Source organism: Siphateles boraxobius, unplaced genomic scaffold, assembly GCF_051911475.1.
Source record: "Siphateles boraxobius isolate OS27281-9 unplaced genomic scaffold, OSU_SipBor_1 16, whole genome shotgun sequence".
Classification (NCBI taxonomy): Eukaryota; Metazoa; Chordata; class Actinopteri; order Cypriniformes; family Leuciscidae; genus Siphateles; species Siphateles boraxobius.
Window position 1 is genome coordinate 16,322,379 of NW_027508766.1, and position 22,934 is coordinate 16,345,312.

General features: G+C 41.0%; 1 protein-coding gene across 2 annotated transcripts in view; it reads right to left on the reverse strand.

The window, feature by feature from the left end:
• Positions 1-16,291, reverse strand: part of LOC143739353 (uncharacterized) — a 32,309-nt gene extending 16,018 nt beyond the window's left edge. For both annotated transcript variants that reach the window (XM_077231791.1, XM_077231790.1), the window contains exons 1-5: positions 16,206-16,291; positions 15,712-15,827; positions 15,016-15,199; positions 1,518-1,661; positions 1,137-1,270 (exon numbers count right to left, since the gene is read on the reverse strand). In XM_077231791.1, the coding sequence (XP_077087906.1) occupies positions 1,137-1,270; positions 1,518-1,661; positions 15,016-15,199; positions 15,712-15,827; positions 16,206-16,228 (601 nt within the window). In that variant the 5' untranslated portion in view covers positions 16,229-16,291. The remainder of the gene's footprint in view (positions 1-1,136; positions 1,271-1,517; positions 1,662-15,015; positions 15,200-15,711; positions 15,828-16,205) is intronic.
• Between the last annotated feature and the right edge of the window lie 6,643 nt (positions 16,292-22,934).

Below are 22,934 nucleotides of genomic sequence, written 5' to 3' on the forward strand. Positions count from 1 at the left end.
CACTAAATAACAGATTAAATAGCATGCTTTTAAAAACAATTAGAAAAAGGCTCTCATTTTGATATCTGCCTGATATCTCATCATTCTCTATAAGGCACAGCTGATTGGTTCCTGCTGTATCATAGCCAATGAGCTCACTGTTCAATCTTCAAATACTTGGTCGATTAGACTGAAGACTGATTGGACGATAGAAGTGCATAGTGTATTGAACGTTAGGACACAACCGTTGTTTTAAAAATTAGACAACCATATGGATAGTAAACCAAAGTAGGCTCATTGTAAAAACGTGCCTCTACCTACATTTATACAAAAACATACCTACAATTCACTTCAGTTTCCAGCCTAAATTAGTCTGGCTATCACCAGACCAACCTCAATCTTTTAAGACTGAACATTAGTCTGGGGAGTCTGCTTTGTATTTTCTACTGCACAAGAGGCGTGATCAACGGGCATAGTTCAAATGACTCTGTGCACAATTGGATAGTCCTTCAACCAATCAGACCAACTATCCGGGTGACGTACTTTGCATTTGCAGAGCGATGTAAAAACTCCAGGCAGGAAACGTGTCAACAAACCTGTTGGTTTGTAGCATTGATCAGCGGTTTGCAGAAGCAGTAATGGCATCCAGCGATTTTTGCAGGTTGTGCAAAAACATGAAAGTGAGTGTATTTGCACCCACTCGAGCGATTTGTTTGCTAAACTAAAGAAGCCATTGAGCATCGTTGATAGGTTAAAGGGAATTGGATTGACAGTCGCTTCTCTATCCTCATCATGTTAAACCCGCCAATAGCACGCCAGATGGATAAGCCAGTTTGTGATTGGTCTCCACAGATTTGTAATGGAAGCAGGATAGAAAAATGACATTGGTACAACAGTGTGTTTGCTACGCAGAACGCTCATGTACGAGTACAGTGAGACTCGAGTCATAGTAAAAGAGCTCTATGACAAGAAGCATAGAAGCGTAGAAGCAAACTAATATGGCAAAGTTGCTTAGTAAATGCATTTCATCTCATGTTTGACTTTGCTAACACTATTGGTTAGGTTTAGTGTAGGTGGTACATTATTTTCAAACACAATAAAACTTTATTGAGCCACTTATTGAACATTTAAATTAAACATTAATTCTCACTTCTGACCTGAATTCACTGGAATGTTTCCATCAGTTCCTCCCATGACATATAAGAACCCACCCAGTACAGCCGCAGATGCCCCGGAGCGATGCTGGAGCATTGGAGCCATTTTGGTCCAAGTGTCCAGCACAGGATCATACCTGAATGAAATAATTAGATTGTCCAAAAAGATAATAAAGAGGAAACCAATTTCATATATACCATATGATCATATAAGACACAGTATATTACTAGTGCTTTTTTGAACACCAACACCAATTGTGCAGTTATAAAACTTATTTTTTGTCTACACAATGGATAATACACTGTCTCGTTATGGTATTTTTTATAACAATTATTTAGAACTGTTGCCTGATGCCATGTCTACATGTGGCATCTGTAAAGTACCTCTCTACGATGTTGGTACAAACTGTTCCATCAAATCCCCCCAGGGCATACATAAGCCCATCCATCTCCACCACACACACACCACTGCGGGGGCTGCTGAGGGATGCCACCTCTCTGCTCCACAGATTTGTGCTTGGGTCATACCTGGTGAAGAATTAAAATGCAACGAGGAGGTTTAACCATTCTGTTTCAACATATTTCTGGTGTTGTTGAGTGTGAAATGAGTCAGACTATAGAGAAGAAAGGGACTGTTTTGCAACGACATCAAGTCTTAGCTAGAGGTCAATTAGCAAAAGCTTATAAGTGCAAAAAAAAAAAAAAGTTCACACAAATATTTAAATTCTTTCATTAATTACTCACCCTCATGTCGTTTTAAACCTGTAATACATATTTCGTTCATCTTCGTAACACAAATGAAGATCTTTTTGTTGAAATCTGAGAGATTTCTGGCCCTCCATTGACAGTTCACACAATTGACACTTTGACGCTTCAAAAAGTTCACAAGATCATACAACTAATCCATACAAATTGAACAGTTTAGTTCAACATTTTCTGAAGAGACTCAATAGCTTTATATTATGACTAGATTTAATTTAGGCTTTTATTCACATATAAATATTCATAAAATCACACATCAGTTGTGGAAAACAGAAGCTCAAGCATGTTTGCTTGACGTCCGAGAACCAGTGAGGTTCATTTATGTGTTACGCAGCACGTTTGAGCTTCCGCAAGAACCAGTGAGGTTCATTCTCATGAGTCAAACAGGTTCGGTTGAGCTTCTGTTTATGTTCGCTGATCAATGTTTATATGTGAATAAAAGCCTAAATTAAATCTGTCATAAAGCGACTGAGTCTCTACAGAACATTTGGACTGCTCAATTCATATGGATTAGTTTTACGATCTCTTTATGAACTTTTTGAAGCGTCAAAGTGGTGGTTGCATAGATTTCAATGGAAGGACAGAAGGCTCTCAGATTTCATAAAAAAATCTTAATTTGTGTTCCAAAGATGAACGAAAGTCTTTCGGGTTAAGAACGACAAGTGTGAGTAATTATTATCAGAATTTTCATTTTTGGGTAAACTATCCCTTTAATACAGACTGAATGATATTATTAAATTGATTATTCATAATACAAATGGACTGCAGAATCTGTATCCACCAAATTAATCTGTCCTCAGAGTTGCTGTGCTGTGAGAAAGAGGAAGATGAACTTTATAAAGGAAAAGTAAAGGATGTCATTATCAAGTAATTTGATCACTCACTCATCAAGCCATATGCACGATGGAAATGAAAATTCATCTGTCTTGTGTGTCTGTGTGGTTGCATGGGAAATCAGCATTTTTAAACCATTTTAATAATGTTTGTGTGTGTGTTTTTAATGAAGAATACATGAGGAATGAGTGTGTTCGTTGGTGGCATTGCTCAGCTTTTGGCTTCAGGTTGCTATTTGAAGCCCATCTGCAATATGTCAGGAAAATGTCAGAATCAGAATCAGAATCAGAAAGAGCTTTATTGCCAAGTGTGCTTGCACACACAAGGAATTTGTTTTGGTGCTGAGGCTTCCAGTGGACTATACAAATACAACAAGAAACATGAAACATAATACTACAAATTATAAGAATAAAGAATAAAAATATAAATATATGAGAATAAAAGTATCACAGTTGGGTTTAGTCAGAATAGACATTTCCAGATTTACAGATTTTGAACATATTTACAGTGTTTTGAATATTATAATAAATAAATCTAAATATAAGTATAAGTAAAACCTGAGTTGTAGGATAGTGCACTAAATAGTGGGAGTATTGCACTTAAAGGCATATGCCTTGGGAGGTGTGTTAACTGTTCAGAAGGGAAATGGCCTGTGGGAAGAAACTGTTCCTGTGCCGAGATGTTCTTGTGGCCAGTGATCTAAGTCTCCGTCTTTACTGTAACAGTTCAAACAGGTGGTGTCCAAGGTGAGTGGAGTCTGTGATGATTTTACCTGCTCTCTTCCTCACTCTGGAAGAGTATAGGTCCTGGAGGGATGGCGGGGAGGCACCAATGATCCTCTCCGCAGTCCGGACTGTCCGTTGTAGTCTCCTGATGTCTGATTTGGTAGCTGAACCAAACCAGACAGTGATGGATGTGCATAAGACAGACTCAATGACGGCTCAGTAGAACTAAATCAGCAGCTCCTGTGGCAAGTTGAACTTCCTCAGCTGGCGAAGGAAGTACAGTCTCTGCTGGGCTTTTTTTACAATGAAGTCAATGTGATTGTCCCACTTCAGATCCTGAGAGATGGTAGTGCCCAGGAACCTGAATGACTCCACTGCTTCCACCGTGCTGTTCATGATGGTGAGTGTGGGGAGTGGTGAGCTGTTCCTCCTGAAGTCCACGATCATCTCCACTGTTTTGAGCGTGTTCAGCTCAAGGTTGTTGTAACTGCACCAGACAGCCAGCTGTTCAACCTCCAGTCTGTAAGCAGACTCGTCACCGTTCCGGATGAGACCGATGACAGTGGTGTCGTCGGCAAATTTCAGAAGCTTGACAGAGGGGTCTTTAGAAGTGCAGTCATTAGTGTACATGGAGAAGAGCAGTGGGGAGAGAACGCACCCTTGAGGGGCGCAAGTGCTGGTGGTGAGAGTCCTGGATGTGTGTTTCCCCAGTCTCACTCGCTGCTGCCGGTCCGTCAGGAAGCTGGAGATCCACTGACAGATCGAGGATGGTATGGAGAGCTGGGTCAGTTTGGCTGTGAGAAGATCAGGCATGATGGTATTGAAGGCCGAACTGAAGTCCACAAAGAGGATCCTTGCATAAGTCCCCGTCAGTATGTTAGTTATAATACATTATATTATAAAGGATATCTCATGCAATGGTTTTCATACAGATGTGATGATTTTTTGCTAACCCCAAACCTTAAAGATAATCCACCCCATGATAAAAATTCTGTTGTTTTCATAAATGGACTGCATTTATATAGCACTTTAACAGACCCAATGGGGGTTAAACAGACCCAAATATTGCCTCACATTCATTCACGCACTCATTCATACACCGACGGCGGTGTCAGCCATGCAAGGCACTATCCATCTCGTCGGGAGCAGCCGGGGTTAGGTGTCTTGGTCATGGACACCTCGACACTTGGTCCGGTGGAACCGGGGATTGAACCACCAACCTTTCGGTTTGTAGACAACCTACATGAACCACTGAGCCACTGCCGCCCTATAAGAAAATGGAAGTAAATTCAACCTTAAATTAAATCAGTTTCTCAAATAAAAGTGACAGTGCCTCTACAAAAGACTTGGATCAAACCTTTTCATTCATTTGGATTACTTTTAGGAAGTCGTCTTCTTTTTTTTTTAGCATGACATTTTTGCTTGCGTGAACTTTAAATGGATGGACAAAGTAATGAGAGAATATATAAAATATCTTCATTTGTGTTCCGAAGTATTGTGCAGGTTTGGAATGACAGTAGGGTGAGTAAAAAGACATTTAACCCAACAGACATTGAGTGAATTATTCCTTTAACAAGCCTTACAGAACCCCGGTGATATCCCATTTTGAAGCAAAACTTATTTTGGGTTTTCAAATAGCGAGGGCCACTACAAATGTCTTCACAAATCTATTTTTGACATTTCATTATATTTGTGAGTAATCATAGCTGCCCATCGTTTCCGATGATGACACTTGCTTCGGGGTTAGGGGGGGGGGGGGGGGGGGATCAACGACATTGCCGTTGGTGCCACTTCTCGTGGGCGTTGAGGCCGATCCTTGAGCCGCACACTCGTCCACAGATGGAGCAAGGGAAATCAAAGGACAGAGGAGCCCCAGCCGCCCTCTGGTGTCTTTGTCTGCGTCTCTCGGCTTTCCGCTGTTGGTCTTTGTCGTGAATTTGTGAAACTACTCGGGCACAGGTGACCTGGAAAGCTGATCTGTCCTGTGCCAGAGCTTCAAGCTGCATGGGATTGATTTTGGAATGCTTTAAAAGTCCCTTGATGTAGTCCTTATAGCGCTTCTTTTGTCCACCAGCTACTCGTTTGGCGCCTTGTAGTTGGCCATAGAGGACTTGGCAAGGTAGTCGGTGGTCCGGCATACGGATAGTATGCCCTATCCATCGTAAATGTGTCTTAGCCACAGCGGCTTCCATGCAGATAGAATTGGTGCTCTGTAAGATTTCCGCATGTTGAGCTCGGTCCATCCAGAAGAGGGCGAGGATCTTCTGGGGACAACGGATGTGGAAGGATTGCAAGAGAGTGATGTGTCGGCTGTATGGAGTCCATGTTTCCGCCCCATAAAGCAGAGTGGAAACACACACAGCATTATAAACGGCAACCTTGGTGCTGACCCTCAAATTTCGGTTTTCAAAAACCCTACTACAAAGGCGACCGAATGATGAAGAGGCTTTTTTGATACGGGTGTATATTTCCATATCAAGGGAGCAGCAAGAGGACAAAGTTGAACCGAGGTAGGTAAACTGATCTAAATGTTTAAGTTGAATGCCATTTATATGGAAGCTGGTAGAGGAGAAAGGCTTGAGAGAAGACTGGTACAGACTAGTTACCGTGTTAAGGGCGTGCCGAATGGACTCTGGACTATGTGCTAGAATCGCGCAGTCATCAGCATATTGTAGTTCAGCTTTGCAACAGGATTTGGTCTTTGTGTAGGCCTGCAACCTCCGAATGTTAAAGAGGCTTCCATAAAGGCGGTATTCAAGAAGAACACCATCCTTGTGTCCTAAAGCGTAATGGAAAAGTTGAGTGACGGCAGAGAGAAGGAGGTTAAAAAGGACTGGAGCCAAGACACAGCCCTGCTTCACCCTAACATTTACATTAAAGAACTCTGACTGAAGTTCTGCTGTGGTGACTCTTGCTTGCATCCCATTGTGCAGCTGCTGTAAAATGGTAAGGAACTTGGGTGGGAGCCCAAGTTTGGAAAGTTGTTTCCAGAGTATCTCACGGTTGATAGAATCAAATGCATTGCTGAGGTCAATGTAGGCCAGAGGTCTTCAATCCTGCTCCTGGAGGGCCGCTGTCCTGCAGAGTTTAGTTCCAACCCTAATCAAACACACCTGAATTAGCTCATCAAGCTCTTCAGGATGGCTTGAATATATACAAAGGCAGGTGTGCTGAAGCAGGTTGGAACTAAACTCTGCAGGACAGCGGCCCTCCAGGTCCAGGATTGAAGACCTCTGATGTAGGCTATGTGAAGGTCTGTGCACTGCTCTCTGCTTTTTTCTAGCAACTGATGTCGATGCCTCATCGACAAATCATGTCGGTGGTGGATCTAGTCTTCCTGAAGCCACATTGCGTTTCCGGAAGTGGAGCTTCTTAGATGAATTTAACTAGCCTATTGAGCATGATTTTTGCCAGAACTTTCCCTGCGATGGAGAGGAGGGAGATTCCACGGCTGTTGCCACACATGGCTCTGTCCCCTTTTTGTTTATAGATGAGAGAAATATCGGCATCCTTCCAATCTTGTGGGAGGGTCTCACATTCCCAGATGTGACAGACTAGGAGGTGCAGATGGCATGTAAGAAGCTACCCTCCATGTTTGAGGACCTCTGCCGGAATAACATCAGGTCCAGCACTTTTATTGTTTTTAAGACTCACAATGGCTTGGCGTGTCTCCAGAAACTGGGGGGGATTATTGAGGTGTGTGACTGGTGATAGCTCGGGGATATTATCCAGGATAGAAGTGTCAACAGGGTTAGTGAGGTTGAGGAGGGTCTCAAAATGGTTTGCCCAGCGGGTGAGGATCTCATGGCGGTCCTTGATTTTAATGGCATCATAAAAGCCCTGTGAGTTGTTACAGTCTGCCATCCGCTGTATCTCTTCTGCCTTCTTCACCCACCAAGTGTCCTCCATGGTCCGGAGGGCACGCTGGGTTGCAGATCTCGCTGCATTAAAGGTGGCTTTCAAGGTAGGAGATCCAGGACAAGACAGGAGAGCTTTATGGGCATCATGTTTTATTTTGAGGAGTGTCTGTATCTCAGCCGAATTGCTGTCAAACCAACCCTGGTGATGTTTCCTCGACTGGCCCAATGCCTCTGACGCTGCACTGTGGATGGCTTGGCGCAGCGTTGGCTAGTCGGCTGATTCCTCCGGGATCTTTTTGAGGTTATCAGCAAGGCAAGGCAAGGCAAGGCAAGTTTATTTATATAGCACATTTCATACACAATGGTAATTCAAAGTGCTTTACATAGAAGAAATTAAAATAATCAAATGAAATCAGAATAATTAAAACAGTTTAGAATAAAAGATAAAATACAGAAATAATCAAATGAAATCAGAGTAATTAAAACAAAATAAAATACAGTGCAAACAGTCGGACGAACAGTGGCCCAGTGCTCATTCAGTAAATGCACAGCTAAACAGATGTGTTTTTAGTCTGGATTTGAATGTGACTACTGTAGGAGCACATCTGATCTCTTCTGGAAGCTGGGTCCAGCTGCGGCTGGCATAGTAGCTAAAAGCAGACTCGCCATGCTTAGAGTGAACCCTTAGTTTTTCTAGCTGATGTGATCCTAATGATCTGAGTGATCTGTTGGGTTTATATTCAGTGAGCATATCTGCAATGTATTGAGGTCCTAGGCCTTTGAATGATTTATATACCAGTAATAATACTTTAAAATCAATCCTAAATGTAACTGGCAGCCAGTGTAAAGACCTGAGGACTGGTGTGATGTGTTCATATTTTCTGGTTCTGCTGAGAATCCTAGCAGCAGCGTTCTGTATGAGCTGCAACTGTCTTATGGTCTTTTTGGGAAGGCCAGTGAGAAGTCCATTACAATAATCCACCCTACTGGTGATAAAAGCATGCACAAGTTTTTCTAAGTCTTGACTGGAAACAAAGCATCTAATTCTTGCAATATTTTCCAGGTGATAGTATGCTGATTTAGTTATTGCTTTGACATGACTACTGAAACTAAGGTCTGACTCTAGAGACTCACCCAGATTCCTGACTTGATTTTTAGTTGTTTGACCCCTAGACTGAAGGTATGCATTCACCTTGAGAACTTCTTCTTTGTTTCCAAACGCAATGACTTCACTTTTGTCTTTGTTTAACTGAAGAAAGTTTTGGCACATCCAATTGTTTACTTCATCAATGCATTGGCAAAGGGAGTCAATGGGGCTGTAATCGTTAGGTGATAGGGATAAGTAGAGCTGTGTGTCGTCTGCATAGCTATGATAAGCGATTTGGTTCTTTCTCATTATTTGGCTCATTGGGAGCATGTACAGGTTGAATAGGAGTGGCGCAAGAATTGAGCCTTGAGGGACTCCGCATGTCATGGATGTCCACTCAGACTTATGGTCTCCTATACTCACATAATAACCTCTCACTCCTAAGTATGACCTGAACCATTTTAGGACTATCCCAGAAAGCCCGACCCACTTTTCCAGCCTGTCAAGAAGTATGTTGTGATCGACAGTGTCAAATGCAGCACTGAGGTCGATTAGTACCAGCACTGATAATTAGCCTGTATCAGTATTTAAGCGAATATCATTTATTATCTTTATGAGCGCGGTCTCTGTACTGTGGTTTCGGTCGGAAACCAGATTGAAAATTGTCAAAGTATCCATTCGAGCTTAAAAATTTGTTCAGCTGATTGAAGACAACTTTTTCAATGATCTTGGCTATGAAAGGAAGATTTGAGATCGGTCTATAGTTGTTTAATATGGTCTTATCCAGATTGCTCTTTTTCAGGAGGGGCTTGACAACTGCAGTTTTCAGGGAGTTCGGAAAACTCCCAGTGCGAAGTGAGGCATTTACCACTTCTAGGAGATCTGCTTCTAAGCTGTGTAACACATTTTTGAAAAAAGATGTGGGAAGTGCGTCAAGGGCGCAGGTTGATATTTTTAGGTGCTGTACGGTTTCTTCCAAAATTTTGCCATCAATTTCTTCGAAATCAGACATAGTGACTACTTTCTCAGGCTGTTGTCTGATCTGCCTGACCCCAGCGCAACTCAAGGATGAGCTCATCAACTTTCTGATATTATTGATTTTCTCAGAGAAGAAGGAAGCAAACTCACTGCACTTGCTCTCTGAGAGCATTTCACTGGGAATCTGGCTTGGGGGGTTTGTCAGTCTCTCTACAGTAGCAAAAAGAGTGCGCGTGTTGTTTATATTGCTGTTTATAATATTCGAGAAGAAAGTCTGTCTAGCTTTGCCTAGTTCCTTATTGAAAGCATGGATGCTGTCTTTGTAGATTTTATAATGGACTACAAGTTTTGTCTTCCGCCACATGCGCTCTGCTTTTCTGCATTGTCTTTTCATATTTTGCACAGCTGTTGAGTTTCTCCAAGGTGCTTTTTGTCTGTAACTCTTCTTCCTGACTTTCACAGGAGCAATATCATCAAATAGACTCTTAACTTTTGAGTTAAAAGAATCAAGGAGAAAATCAACAGAATCAGCAGATATGCTTGGTGTTAAAGATATAGCCTTCATAAATAGTACACTAGTGTTCTCATTTAAGCATCTCTTCTTGACAGACACAGATCTGGCTTCAATGGCAGGAGAGATCAATATATCAAAGAAAATAAAAAAGTGATCAGACAGTGCTACATCCTTAATAACAATTGATGAAATGTTTAGACCCTTACTGATAAGTAAATCTAGAGTGTGTCCACGATTATGTGTGGGTCCATGTACATGCTGAGTCAGATCAAGAATTTTTAAAACAGTTTTGATTTCTTTTGCCATATTGGTTTCTGCATTATCTATGTGAATTTTAAAATCTCGAGCATTGGCAAAGCAGTCAAACTCTGAGGAAATTTTAACACAATACCCAGATATTCGAAAGACGGGTAATTCCCAAATGATATTTGCTAAAATTGATAGACATCTTTAAAAAGAGCAGCTAAACCTCCGCCTCTTCTGACAGCTCTGCAGACACTCATAAAAGTAAAGTTAGGAGGGGCTGTTTCATTGAGGACTGTTGCACTGCAGCTGTCTTCTAGTCAAGTTTCATTTAGCAACATAAAATCCAGGTTGTATTTGGTTATTAAGTCGTTGACTAGAAGTGATTTATTTTTAAGTGAGCGGATGTTTAAAAGTGCTAACTTAACAGTCTTACTTTTTGTCCCCACAGCAATCTTAGTATGTCGTGTAATAGGCACCAGATTAGGTGGGTTTGCTGTACGGCTTTTGAAAGCCTTAGACTTTCTATCATTTACATTTTACATTTACATTTAGTCATTTAGCAGACGCTTTTATCCAAAGCGACTTACATCTGAGGACTAAAGCAAGCGAGTCATCGTGAAGAGGGAAGAATGACGCAAGAAGTGCTCAAAATACAAAGTTCAGGCATTGCTCAGAGTAGCAAAAGCCAGACAAGGGAAGATTTAAAAGGGAAGGAAAGATTTAAAAGAGAAGAATTTTTTTAAATGTTTTTTTTTAATGTTAAGTACTCACGGAAGAGATGAGTTTTCGGTTGACTCTCCATGCAACCCTGAAGGACCTACATGTGAGATAGGACTCAAACCAGTGGAGCGAAGTTCCTTTGATGCCCAGTGATGAGAGAGTGGACAGAAGGATCTGATGATTCACAGTGTCTAAGGCAGCAGAAAGATCCAGCAGAATGAGAACTGAAGATTTGGAAGCAGCTTTTGCGATCCGCAGGGCTTCTGTGACCGACAGTAGTGCAGTCTCGGTTGAATGGCCTTTCTTGAAGCCAGATTGGTTGACATCTAGCTTGTTGGTCAGAGACAGGAAAGATGACACTTGGTTGAAAGCAACTTGTTCAAGTGTTTTCGCAATGAATGGTAGGAGAGAGACAGGTTTGTAATTCTCTAAAAGTGATGTGTCTAATGTTGTTTTTTTAAGCAGTGGAGTTACCCGAGCCTGCTTGAATGCTGTAGGGAAAATGCCAGTGTGGAGGGATGAGCCGCTGGAGCCGCTGGAGGAGGGTGTGGGCCCTGGCGCTGTGGCAGAGGCCGAAGAGCTCTCACAGGAGGAGGGAGAGGGCGAGCTGGGCCCGCAGGCTTTGGTGTGTGTGGGGCCTGGCGTTTTTTGGGGCTTGCAGCAAAAGAGTGGGATAGTCTAGTTCCACCATGCACCAGTTGTTCCATTTTCTCTGAGAAGCACAGAAGTGGAGATGCTGGAGAGAGGGATAACGTGTCCGGTGAGGGCGGCTGTTGCTCTGGTGTTATTGGAGGCTGTAATATGCTGTCCTGGTTTCCCTGGCTGTTTTCCAGAAAGTCGTCCTTGGGTGCTGAATCTTGGAGCAGTGCTAGTATGTCACAGTCTGTCTGTGGTGAGCTCTGTGGGCAGGGCTCAGCTGAGATTGTGTCCGTGAGCAGAGGCTGTTGTGACTGAGTGGTGTTATCACTGTCCTTGTGTGATGCGTCAACCGTAAGTCTATTCAGGTGCGGAAGTGAAGTCCTGTGGTCATTCATACTGTATCCAGGTGTGTGTGTGTGCCATTCAGGTTGAGTGGATTGGCACACATTGCAGAAGGATGACGGAGGGAGAAGTACATATTGTCCTTTAGCACTCTTGAACCAAGTTTGTTTGGGTGGTGGCCATCCTGTTGAAACAGTTGCCTCTGACTCCAGAAAAGATTGAAGTTGTCAATAAAGTTCACTCCTTTTATATTGCAGGTTTTTTACAGCCATGTATTAAGCCCAAGCAACCATGAAAACCTGTTTGTTCCTCTTGCTGGGAGTGGTTCACTGATGAATGTCTTAACTTTCAGTCTTTTAAGTGTTTCAAAAAGTTAATTGAAATCCTTTTTAAGAAGTTCCGACTGCTCTTTATGAATATCATTCTTCCCCACATGAATGATGAGTCGATTTGCAGTCTTATGTTTCATCAGAATGTTCTGAAGTTCTCTGTTTACATCAGATGTTGTTGCTTGTGGAAGGCAGCACGTTGTTGTATCCCTGCTATTAATGTTTCTGATTACGGAGTCGCCCACTATCAGAGTACTGGGCCCGGCTGCGCTCTGAGCTGAGTGCCGCTGTCTACTCGACCTTGAGCCCCAGTTAGCATCAGTGTTAGCTACTGGCTGATTCAGTCTGTGTTCGATCACATTCATCAAATTTGGGGATTCCTCATTCATTAATACTTCAAATCTGTTCTCAAGATGTATAGGCAGTGGTAGGAGACCAGTGTTTGCAGTCCTTGTCAGAGCCGTATCTGGGGTAGAGGATGCTACTGGAGCAATATGTGATTCTCGTGACAATCAGATGTCTCGAGTGCCTTTGGGTCTCGCTCCCTGTTTGTGCCATCGATTAGTAAGTCGATCGGCTTGTTTCTCTACACTCAGTATGGCCTGTCGAGGAGCACTAGATTCATGGGACTCACCGGCTGTATGCTGAGGGCGTCCATGACGAAGCTCTGTTGTGTGTTCCGTCTGGTTTGGTGGTCCCGCAATTAACTTTGTTTCAAGAATTGCAATCCTTTGTAAAAGTCTGTGGCAGTTGGAGCAGCAAGTAGATTCCAGGGAGGCATTTTCTTATCCTTATGAATGTAGGCAGTTGTGTTTTCTCTTCCCTGGAATGTAAGCTTTCAGTGGGAGGCTGGTCGAATAAAATAATTCTGCTTTTTTTGTAGTAATCCAAGCGTTTGAGCACTGTGCTGATTTGCTGAAGTTAAAATTAGGTGATAAAAGGAGATAAAATATAGAAATATAAAAGCGATAGAGCAAAGCGCGGAGCAGTAAGCGAGAGCGTCCGAACAGTAGCTGAGCAGGAGGTGAAGTCCTGCGAGGAGCGAGGGGCCAGCGAGGAGCTGTCGAAGGAGATCTCGTGAGGTGAGGGTGCTGAGTGCTGAGCAGTTGATTTTTAGTTGTGGAGCTGTCCTCTGACTACATGGTCCATTACTCATGAGGAGTTCTGACCTAACCATACGGTGGTCAGTCCAACAATCTGCTCCGCGCATGACTCGAGTGGACAGGACATCTTTCCAATTTTTTGACGGACTATTACGTAATCAAGGAGGTGCCAATGTTTTGAGCGTGGATGCTGCCAGGTGGTTTTAAATTTGTTCTTCATCTGGAATATGGTGTTGGTGATGACCAGTTGGTGTTCTGCACAGAGAGAAAGGAGCCGAAGGCCGTTGTCATTCATCTTCCCAATTCCGTGCCGGCCAATGAGCTTATCCCATACCAGGTGCTCTATGCCCACTCTGGCATTAAAATCTCCCATGAGAATAAGTTTGTCTGTGGCTGGAGTTTTTCTTATGGCAGGTAAAAGTCCTCTTTGATGTTAGACTCGGCAGCAAGCGTTGGTGCATAGGCACTAATGAGGGTAGCAAAGCATCCTTTTGCAAGAGGGATGCACCAGGTCATCAGTCTCTCATTAATGCCGACAGGAGATTCAGGGATAAGCTGTAGCAGTTTGGACTTCACTGCAAAACCATCTCCATGGGTCCGGCGAATGACTTCAGTGAAGTTCAAGAAGCTTGCACATAGGTAAGGATTAAGGTGGGGGTGCAGGTGTGCATTCCACACTCCCACCATCTTGGCTCCTTCCAGAAGGATCTCCGGTGGCATGAGAGAACCCATGACGACCTTCGTCTGAAAGGAGTTGCAGGGGGCTGCCAGTAGCCCGGTCTGCTGGGTTCCGCCTATGCCTGTCCCCAAAAAGGCAGATTTGTCATCAGGGTTTACTCCCCTAGCCACTGTACCCCTCCGGGTTTACACACGTGGCAGTGGGGCTGCCGCCTTCAGACTTTTCCGCCATTTTGGTGGTTCTCTCACACCCACCATTTTCCGGCAGCTCCATCGTTGAGGCGTTTGGGATCACTCTTAGTCTGGCCTCTACTCTTTGACCAGTTCGGCATGGGTGGCCCTACCAGGAGTACAAGACTCCCGCCGACATAGCTCTAGGGGTCACGGAGACACGCAAAGTGCCCCACCACGATAAGGTGGTGATCCGACGGGACACTTGTGAGTAACACACACACACACACACACACACACACACACACACACACACACACACACACACACACACACACACACACACACACACACACACACACACACACACACACACACACACACAACCAGAAAGACCCCTTTCCCCTTTGCACTTAGCAATGCTTCATTGTTTCCTTAATGCAAAGTGAGTGGAATATATCACTGACAACATATAAGTAAAACAAAACGTATCATGTCCAAGCAGTGGAAACAATAATCCCTGAAGGTTGATTTGAGTTCAAACTAAATTACACTGAAGTAGGTTATTAGATTATAATGAGACGGACCAAAAATAGGTCATCATGATATATCAAAGAGTCAAAATACCTCACCTTCACACCTTGTGTTGCAGTACATAATGATCAGCACACCTTTTCCCATCTTTAAAATGATGTACTATGGAGATATTTAGGAAATGAAGAGAGCTTCTCATGTGCACTGACCTCCTTTATTTTTATCTCAATGATGATTATTATTTTGCACTTCAGAGTGTAGTTATGGTGGGCCCAGATCAAAGGAAAGAGTAGCAAAGTCAGAATAACTAGGATTTTAAGGCAGAAGCTTCCCTTAAAAGAACTTTTATCACGTTCTTACTTCTCCACACTGCTCACACTGGTGATGTCATCACGTCCACCTAGAGTAAAGATCATTCCACCCAATGAGCAGACAGCTACATCTCCACAACGCTTCAGCATTGGCGCCATTGTTCTCCATTCATTATAGAGAGGATAAAATCGTTCCACACCACATGACGTAGCTGTTGGGGTCCAACCACCAACTGTAAAAAAAAAACAAAAAAACAAGAGAAAGAGACTGTCAGAAAATACATGTGCTACACAGCTTTATGTCATTGCTTTTACCCCTCATAGCTAAGTGTTTGTGAATAACAGCAAACATCATCATGAACTTGACAAATGGACGTATTATGGACCAGTGGTTCCGAGACCCTGAAACAAGATGGTCACAAATTGGCTTATTTGATTAGTGCCTTAGAAATAGTACCGAATACTCAGTATTTCTTGCATTTTACATCAAAACATTTGATTACATGTTCAAAATCCTGTTTATTACAGTGTTTGATTGAGTCACAGATTGCCAATATGCTCTGACTTTTGAATTTCACAGCAAACAGATAATTAGAGCTTGAATGTGTGCCAGTTGGCTGTTTGGCACAATGTAAAATAAATGAGAAAATATTGTTTATTGTCTCCAGTTCCTCATCAGCAGAGTAATTTCGCAGATTATTATTTAATTATTTAAATTTGCCATAGATAATGTAGTGACCCTTACCAATGAACATTGTGTCCATGAGCTCCTTTTCAGGAGAGATTTTGGATGAATGGACACAGGTAATGTGCGAGCTGAAAGGACGACCCGGTGTCTTCACGGGGTCAGTGATTGTGCGTCTGACAGGGAAAAAACACCCATGTTACATTTTGATCTTTAGAGTTGTCAAGTAACTTAACATATAAAAATAAACATTTACAATATAGATAACATTTGCTTGTGGGAAAGATTCCTATACGAGTTTGTCATTCAAATATAGCCTACTACAACCATAGAATTTTTAAAATAACCAACAATATAATCCATGGTCATAAGATTACTTTCAATCATTGTCAGATTAATCTTTTTTCTTTATTAGCAACAATTCATCATAATTATATAATAATATTCACTGCTTTCCAAGGAAGCAGTATTAGCCACAGAGACAACCTCATGAGAAACATCCTAATCATCCCTTTACATAACCAATCACAGCTTTCATAAAAGAAAGTAATTACCCTTGTTCATCAAGTATCCTCATTTCATCTGTTTCTGTTCACTGACTCAGTGAGGCAGTAGATGTTGTTAGTCTGTTGTTTAGTGAGAAAGTGTGTAGATATGTAGATGTACACGGTTGTCTTGATTAGACGGTGTCCTTTTCTTGCCCCCACAGATGATGTTTTGCCCTTTCGACGAGCTGGAGAAATCCCTGAGATACATATCGTATTTGCAGCGTGGTTTAACAGTCTGTAATCATAAAAACTCAAGTAAACTGATATGTCTATATCCATATGAAATAGAGTACTGTATGTTCCAGAAAGTGTGTGGAAGTATTTTGGGTCTGTAAAGCATCACAATAAAGAAAAAAATCTTGACTAATAATGAATAATAAGGAATATGTCACACAGTTGGGGATTAACTGAACAATCAATAAATTGCTTTAGTATCTTTTTTTTATTTTTTATTCAAAAATCTGTCATACAAAAACAATTCCCTGTACAGATATAATATACGATTTTTAATATACAAAAATCGTATCACTCAGATAAAACATTTTACTTTCTTACTTACAAAGTCAACCTCACCTAACTCTCAATATCACCAACCAGTGCAAAATGAAGGTTCGTTAATATATTTTTTCGATTTTCCTTCAAACTTATGGAAATAGTACATATATATTCTTTCAAATGTTTAAATTCTAGTGTAGTTTGGTGTCCTAAAATAAAGTAAAAAATCACAGCACACATTTCGCAATGTCAGTGTTTTGCCGAGCCATTTGTTGATTCGACCATTTTTGTTCTGACAGGACATGTTTATATCTGCACTTTCACTGCAGACAAATACAGTTTACAGTTTTACGCATGTATATCCCCACCTTGAATGTCCAAAGATTGTCTCAATGTATCTGTTCACACAAATTGCATTGCAAAGAGTTACTGCACTGTTGGTCCAAAAAACAAACTATTGCAAGCAATGCAATTCAACAGATGACAAACACAATGTACTGGAATGAACACAATAAGAAAACCCCATTTTGATGGTGTTGCTCATTTATGATATTGCTAATATAAATCAATTGATTTACAACTAGGACAGAGAACATTGCCTTTGGTATTTAGAATGCATTGCATAACCAGATTCCCCAGCCACAAGACAACACACAGGGCAGCTGTAAATTTACCTTATTCTTTGCATAATATGTATGTTGCTTGTTCTAAGATGAATGCAGTTTGTTATACTGTAATTTGGCCTGAAGGATGAGTGAAAACTGAAATCTCACAGGTTCTAAACAAGCGGCAATCTAGTGTGCTAAGAAAATGTGGGCTTCAAAAATGAATCCATCCAAGCCATTAAATCTTAGTTCAATCAGAAATCTACATGATTTAAATATATTCATTTTTTTGTATATATTTAAATATATTTATTTATAAATATATATTTTGGGTGTTTGAGCCAACAAGCCGCATTTATAACCCTGTCACATAAATCGTGTTTACTATCAAAAATGCAATGCCTATATTCCAAAATAATCACATCTAATGTGCTTGACACTTTTCTTACAAGATATGTGTAACTTACAATTTCCTGACTCTCTCTCTCTCTCTCTCTCTCTCTCTCTCTCTCTCTCTCTCTCTCTCTCTCTCTCTCTCTCTCTCTCTCTCTCTCTCTCTCTCTCTCTCTCTCTCTCTCTCTCTCTCTCTCTCAAGACTACTATTAAGTGATTGACTTTCTGAGAGATTCACTAAAACTGAATGTACCGCTTGCTTACACAGCACGTGTATTTCATGTATGTTCATTTGAGACATCTCAATAACAAAAGCACATCCATTGGAAGGAATCACCAGGGGGGCTGGCTTCTGAGACAAACAAAAACAGAGGTGGTCTTATATAAGACACTGAATGTCAGAACAATTTAAATCCAAACGGAATGGGTTATCCTCAATATTGAACACAGCAGGGAGTTAGACATTTTGTTTAAGAAGGTTTTGTCCTTTCAAAGATTGCAAGAAAGAGCATCACCAAAGAAGCAGAACGGTTATTGCAAATCAAAAGCTCATGATGTTCTTTGAGGATGTTATTAAAGAGCAAAGGGGAAGACAGCCATAAGGATTTAATGTGCTACTTAGAGGTGACGTAGCATTTATTGGGTAATCCTGTAATGAGAGCACATGACTGTATAAATTTAACTACAGATAATCCTCTTTTGAAACCTCGTTTGCATTTCATATTTTGGTTTACCCCTTATCAAATTTAGAAGCACCTAATGAGGTTTCTGAACCATAATATGACACCATAAACCAGTTTAGTTCTAAAACTAAAATGTCCAACATTTTTATATTATATATATTATATCATTGTATAACAATTGTTTCTGGCCCTCAAATTTGTTTGACCAAGAATGATACAGTTCAACAGCAATAGGATTTTTACTGTTTGTATCGCTTCGCTTGTCTTTGTTTACTTGTTCTAGATAGCCAGTAAGTAGGGGGTGACAAGTGACTGCCTTTATGAGTAAATCACTAAGCTGAATTATTAATTCAGTTAATTAAATGAAAAACACTGATTCATTCAGGAATAACACAAGTGACTGTCTTTAAGAGTGTTTCACTGAATCATTCACCCAACGGATCGTTACAAGACACTGATTCATTAAGAAACAAAACACCACAACCAGGAAAAAGGAGGGATCCCAGCACCATAGTATCTAATGACAACATATCAATGATTAGGGCAAGTATTCACCCAAAACACCCAAGAAACTGCATAACAACAATCTAAAAATGACAAATCCCAAAATGACATCCCAGCATATGGTGACAACTTTTACATGTAAAAATCTGGTTTAAAATGTAGCATCTCAAAGCATATGCCAGAACACAGCATCTTCATAAAAGATACTGTATGTTATGATGACTAATGCAATTTGTCTTGGTGGAATGTCCAAGCGGGACGTCTGAAATACCAGAACAGCTGTCTCAGTCTATCAAAGCTCAGGCAGAAGATTATGCAAAGACTTGCCAAAAGACCCTGCAATAGCATTTCTACCCCCTGAGTAGCTGAATAGGGCCTGAATTCTCTTCATTATTATTGTTGGATCTACATTAAAGAAGCTGGCGATAATGTCACATTTTTGTTGCAAAAGGATTACATATTTTTGGATGAAATCAGAAAAAAATAACAGATGCTTTTATTTATTTACTTTTACATTGAGATTGCTTTCGAAAAATAGGCCAATTTATCTGAATGCATCCTAGTGAGTGGAGCATATTGACTTGAAGAAACATCCTTCAGCATACAGTAGGCTGCAGCATTCAGAGTTGTGACAGTCAGATTTAAACAATATTACTGGAAATAGGCAGTGACCATCAAGAAACGGGATAGTCTGTGTGACGACTGCTCTGATCGCTTGAGTCATAATAACAGAGTGATTCATACAAGCGCATCCATCAGGTCAACCAGACATTAATCATCAGCTGGCCCTTCTAAGAGACCTGAGGCTGGAAATGTCAACAGGCAGCTATTTTCACAGTCAATCTGTCAAACAGACCAACTGGTGAGATTTGTTGAGTGCCTGAATTTATTAGTGTAATCAAAAGGCCATCGTCAAGCCTAATGTAGGCTAAAGAAGAGTAGACCAATACAGACAGAACAGATTCAGGGCTTCTTATCAAATTGCAGAAAAATCTTAAGAAGTAAATCTCAGAAAATAGATAAATAGATTAATTTAAAAAAAAATGTAAATGTAAAATTTGCTAACATAGTCTAAGGGAAGGATAGTATTAAAGGTTTTTAATAAATATCAGACAATTTGTTGGGTTTTGTCAAAGAGTGTGACCCCTGTCAGCGTGTGATGTCATTGGTCGGCACTTGTTTGTTGGGTCGTGGAATGTCTGAGAAGTGACATATAATGTAATTTGATGATTGGCTTTTACCAGGGGAACTGAAACAAATAACAACAAAACAAGCTAAAATTCCATGGTTATGATGCGTTTTTATGTCACATTTGATTTTGTAAATATTATTGGGTATGGGTAGGTTTAGTGTAGCCTACGTTATTTTAAAACGTGATGGAGCTTTAAGCTGTTAGCGCCAATTACCTTCAGGACATTTAAATTCAGAACTGCGCTGATATGTAAAAACCCAACTTAATAAAACGTTGCCATATTCATGTTCATCTGTTCAGGAAAAAACGAAATACACTTTTAGCGCCACTAACTGGACATTTCACTTTGAAGCGGTCGCAAAATGTGCACGGCGCAACGTATTTTGTGTTTTGCCAAAAAATTGCCACAGGTACGTTTTTTTAATGAGTCTGGGCTGCTTAACATTCAGTAATATTACTGATTTGACTGCTTTGACATTATTGAATGAGAACTCAACTTAGCTGGAGGATGACATAGCTGAATTGAACTCATCTAATAACTGATGTACTTTACACAGTTATTGAACTGAAATGAATCAACACTGAACTGATTTTAAATGAATAATGACTGTTTACTATAATCTTTTTAGAGCTGCTTTACAGCAGAGTTGAATTCTGTTTATATCATTGAATCGTTATTTTTGTAAAGCTGCTTTGAAACAGTGTTGTATAAAGCACTATACGTAAATAAAGGTGACTTGACATGCTCAAAATGAAAATGTTCAGATAGCTTTGTTAGGCTGGTTGGGACAACATTTTGAGAAATATTGTTGGTCAAACACTTGAACTTGTGACCCACAATGCCTATGCTGTATAAAATGTTACTCCCTTTTTAAACTAATAATTTAAATTTACATTGACAGAATTTACTTTTGGTCAATTTTAAGGTCTTTGATAGCAACATTAAAATGGCCTTGCCTTGAAACGTTACATAATTGATAGGAATATATTTTATGAGGTACATGAACGCAATAGAAACCACTCATCGTTATGCCACTATCTATATTCAGGTTCCCTGAATATGATGACCAGCAAATGCTTGCCCAGTCACATGGGACAAATGTGCATGAGACTGATGTGGAGGCTCTGCCCTTTTCCATCTTAAATGTTATTCTGGGGAAAGAGAATCCCTCACCTCATAAAGTCCATTTTGGTCTACAGTCATATGGCATATGATTATGATTACTTCCTTCAATTCCCAGGCCACCTCCCTAAAGAAAGTGGAACAAGGATATCAGAGTAAAACAAGGACAGCTACCTGAATATTTTAGTCAGCCAAAGTAAACCTTGATGACCTAAATTATTTTCTGGAAATAGGTCTGCCCCATGAGATTTCTAAAAATGTTTCAGAGAAAGTTTTAATACATATATGAAGAAAAACTTAAATTGTTTTACTGTAAATTGATTTTAATATTAATTTGATACATTATATTTATATAAATGCACTTGACAATAATTTAGCATTTCTTTCACAATCTAAAAAAAAACTCACCTGCAGTTGTGAATTGTGAACCCCTAGGGATTTGTAACCCCCCACTTGGGAAACTCTGAGCTAGTATATGGTTAAATAACAAGCAGTAAATCATATACTGTGCAAGCCTATTCCTGTCTTCTACATCATACAGACCAGAGTCTGCAATTATTTAAAGTCCCCCGTGGTGAAAATCAAGCTTTTAATGTTGTTTATATGTCTATGTGGTTACAAATCATATGCAAATTCAGGAACATTACGGAGTATTTCCTCCTTAAAACTGCAGTAAACCAAAGACAGTCTCAAAAATCGCGGTTTGAAATGACTGGTCTTTCTGCCGTTACGAACTACCTTGTAACTAATCGCGTCAAATTGTGATTGTCACGAGTGAGTGGAGGCGGGGCTAATTTCCATATTCATAGAACTGTGTATACTAAATGATTGGCAGTTATATGTTATAGTGACACCAATGCAACATTTTATATTAAAATCACAGACTTTAAAATTTAATTGGGTCAGATTCTTTTTGCTGATATCGACTCGGTTACTAACGTAACCTCGGTTCCCTGAGAGGAGGGAACGAGTATTGCGTAAGTAGCTTACGCTATGGGAAAACTCCTTTTCTCGAGAATATTGAAGTCTTTATGTAAAACGCATTGCAGCTGCACAGCTGACAGCAATGAACGAAGGCAGCTCGGTCATTGGCTGTGCTGCGGCAACTTGCTCGAACCAATGACGGGGCGACTCTGAATGCGCGACCAATGAGCGCGCTTCGCGCCCGCGCGCGTCAGAGCCCGCCAAGATGGGCGTGGCCAAGAGCTATATATTGGGCGCCCCGTCATGAGAGTTCTTTAGGTTAAAACGACTGAAGCGAACTAACCAAGCACAAGCACGGCAGCTTACGCAATACTCGTTCCCTCCTCTCAGGGAACCGAGGTTACGTTAGTAACCGAGTCGTTCCCTTTCGAGAGGTCTCTCCTATTGCGTAAGTAGCTTACGCTATGGGAACACCATGCAAAACGCCGTGCGTGCTGAACTTCGCCTTATGATAGCCAGAGGCAGGTGCCTGAGCTAAAAAAGCAAAGTTATCATCCAACTAGCCGGCAGAGGCGAGCTTTATATGTGGGAAAGAATACAGAGCGGCTAGAAGGCGCTCAGTGTGACACAAGCACATACATAATCTAGATACGAACTCGTAGTTCAACTAGCATCATGCTGATAGTACATTGGAATGCAGTGTCGGGACCTGTAGGTTGTAGAACCTGATAAATGTGGACGGTGAGGCCCAGCCTGCCGCCGCACAAATATCCTCGATCGGTATCCCGCTCGACCATGCCCAGGAAGAAGCCACAC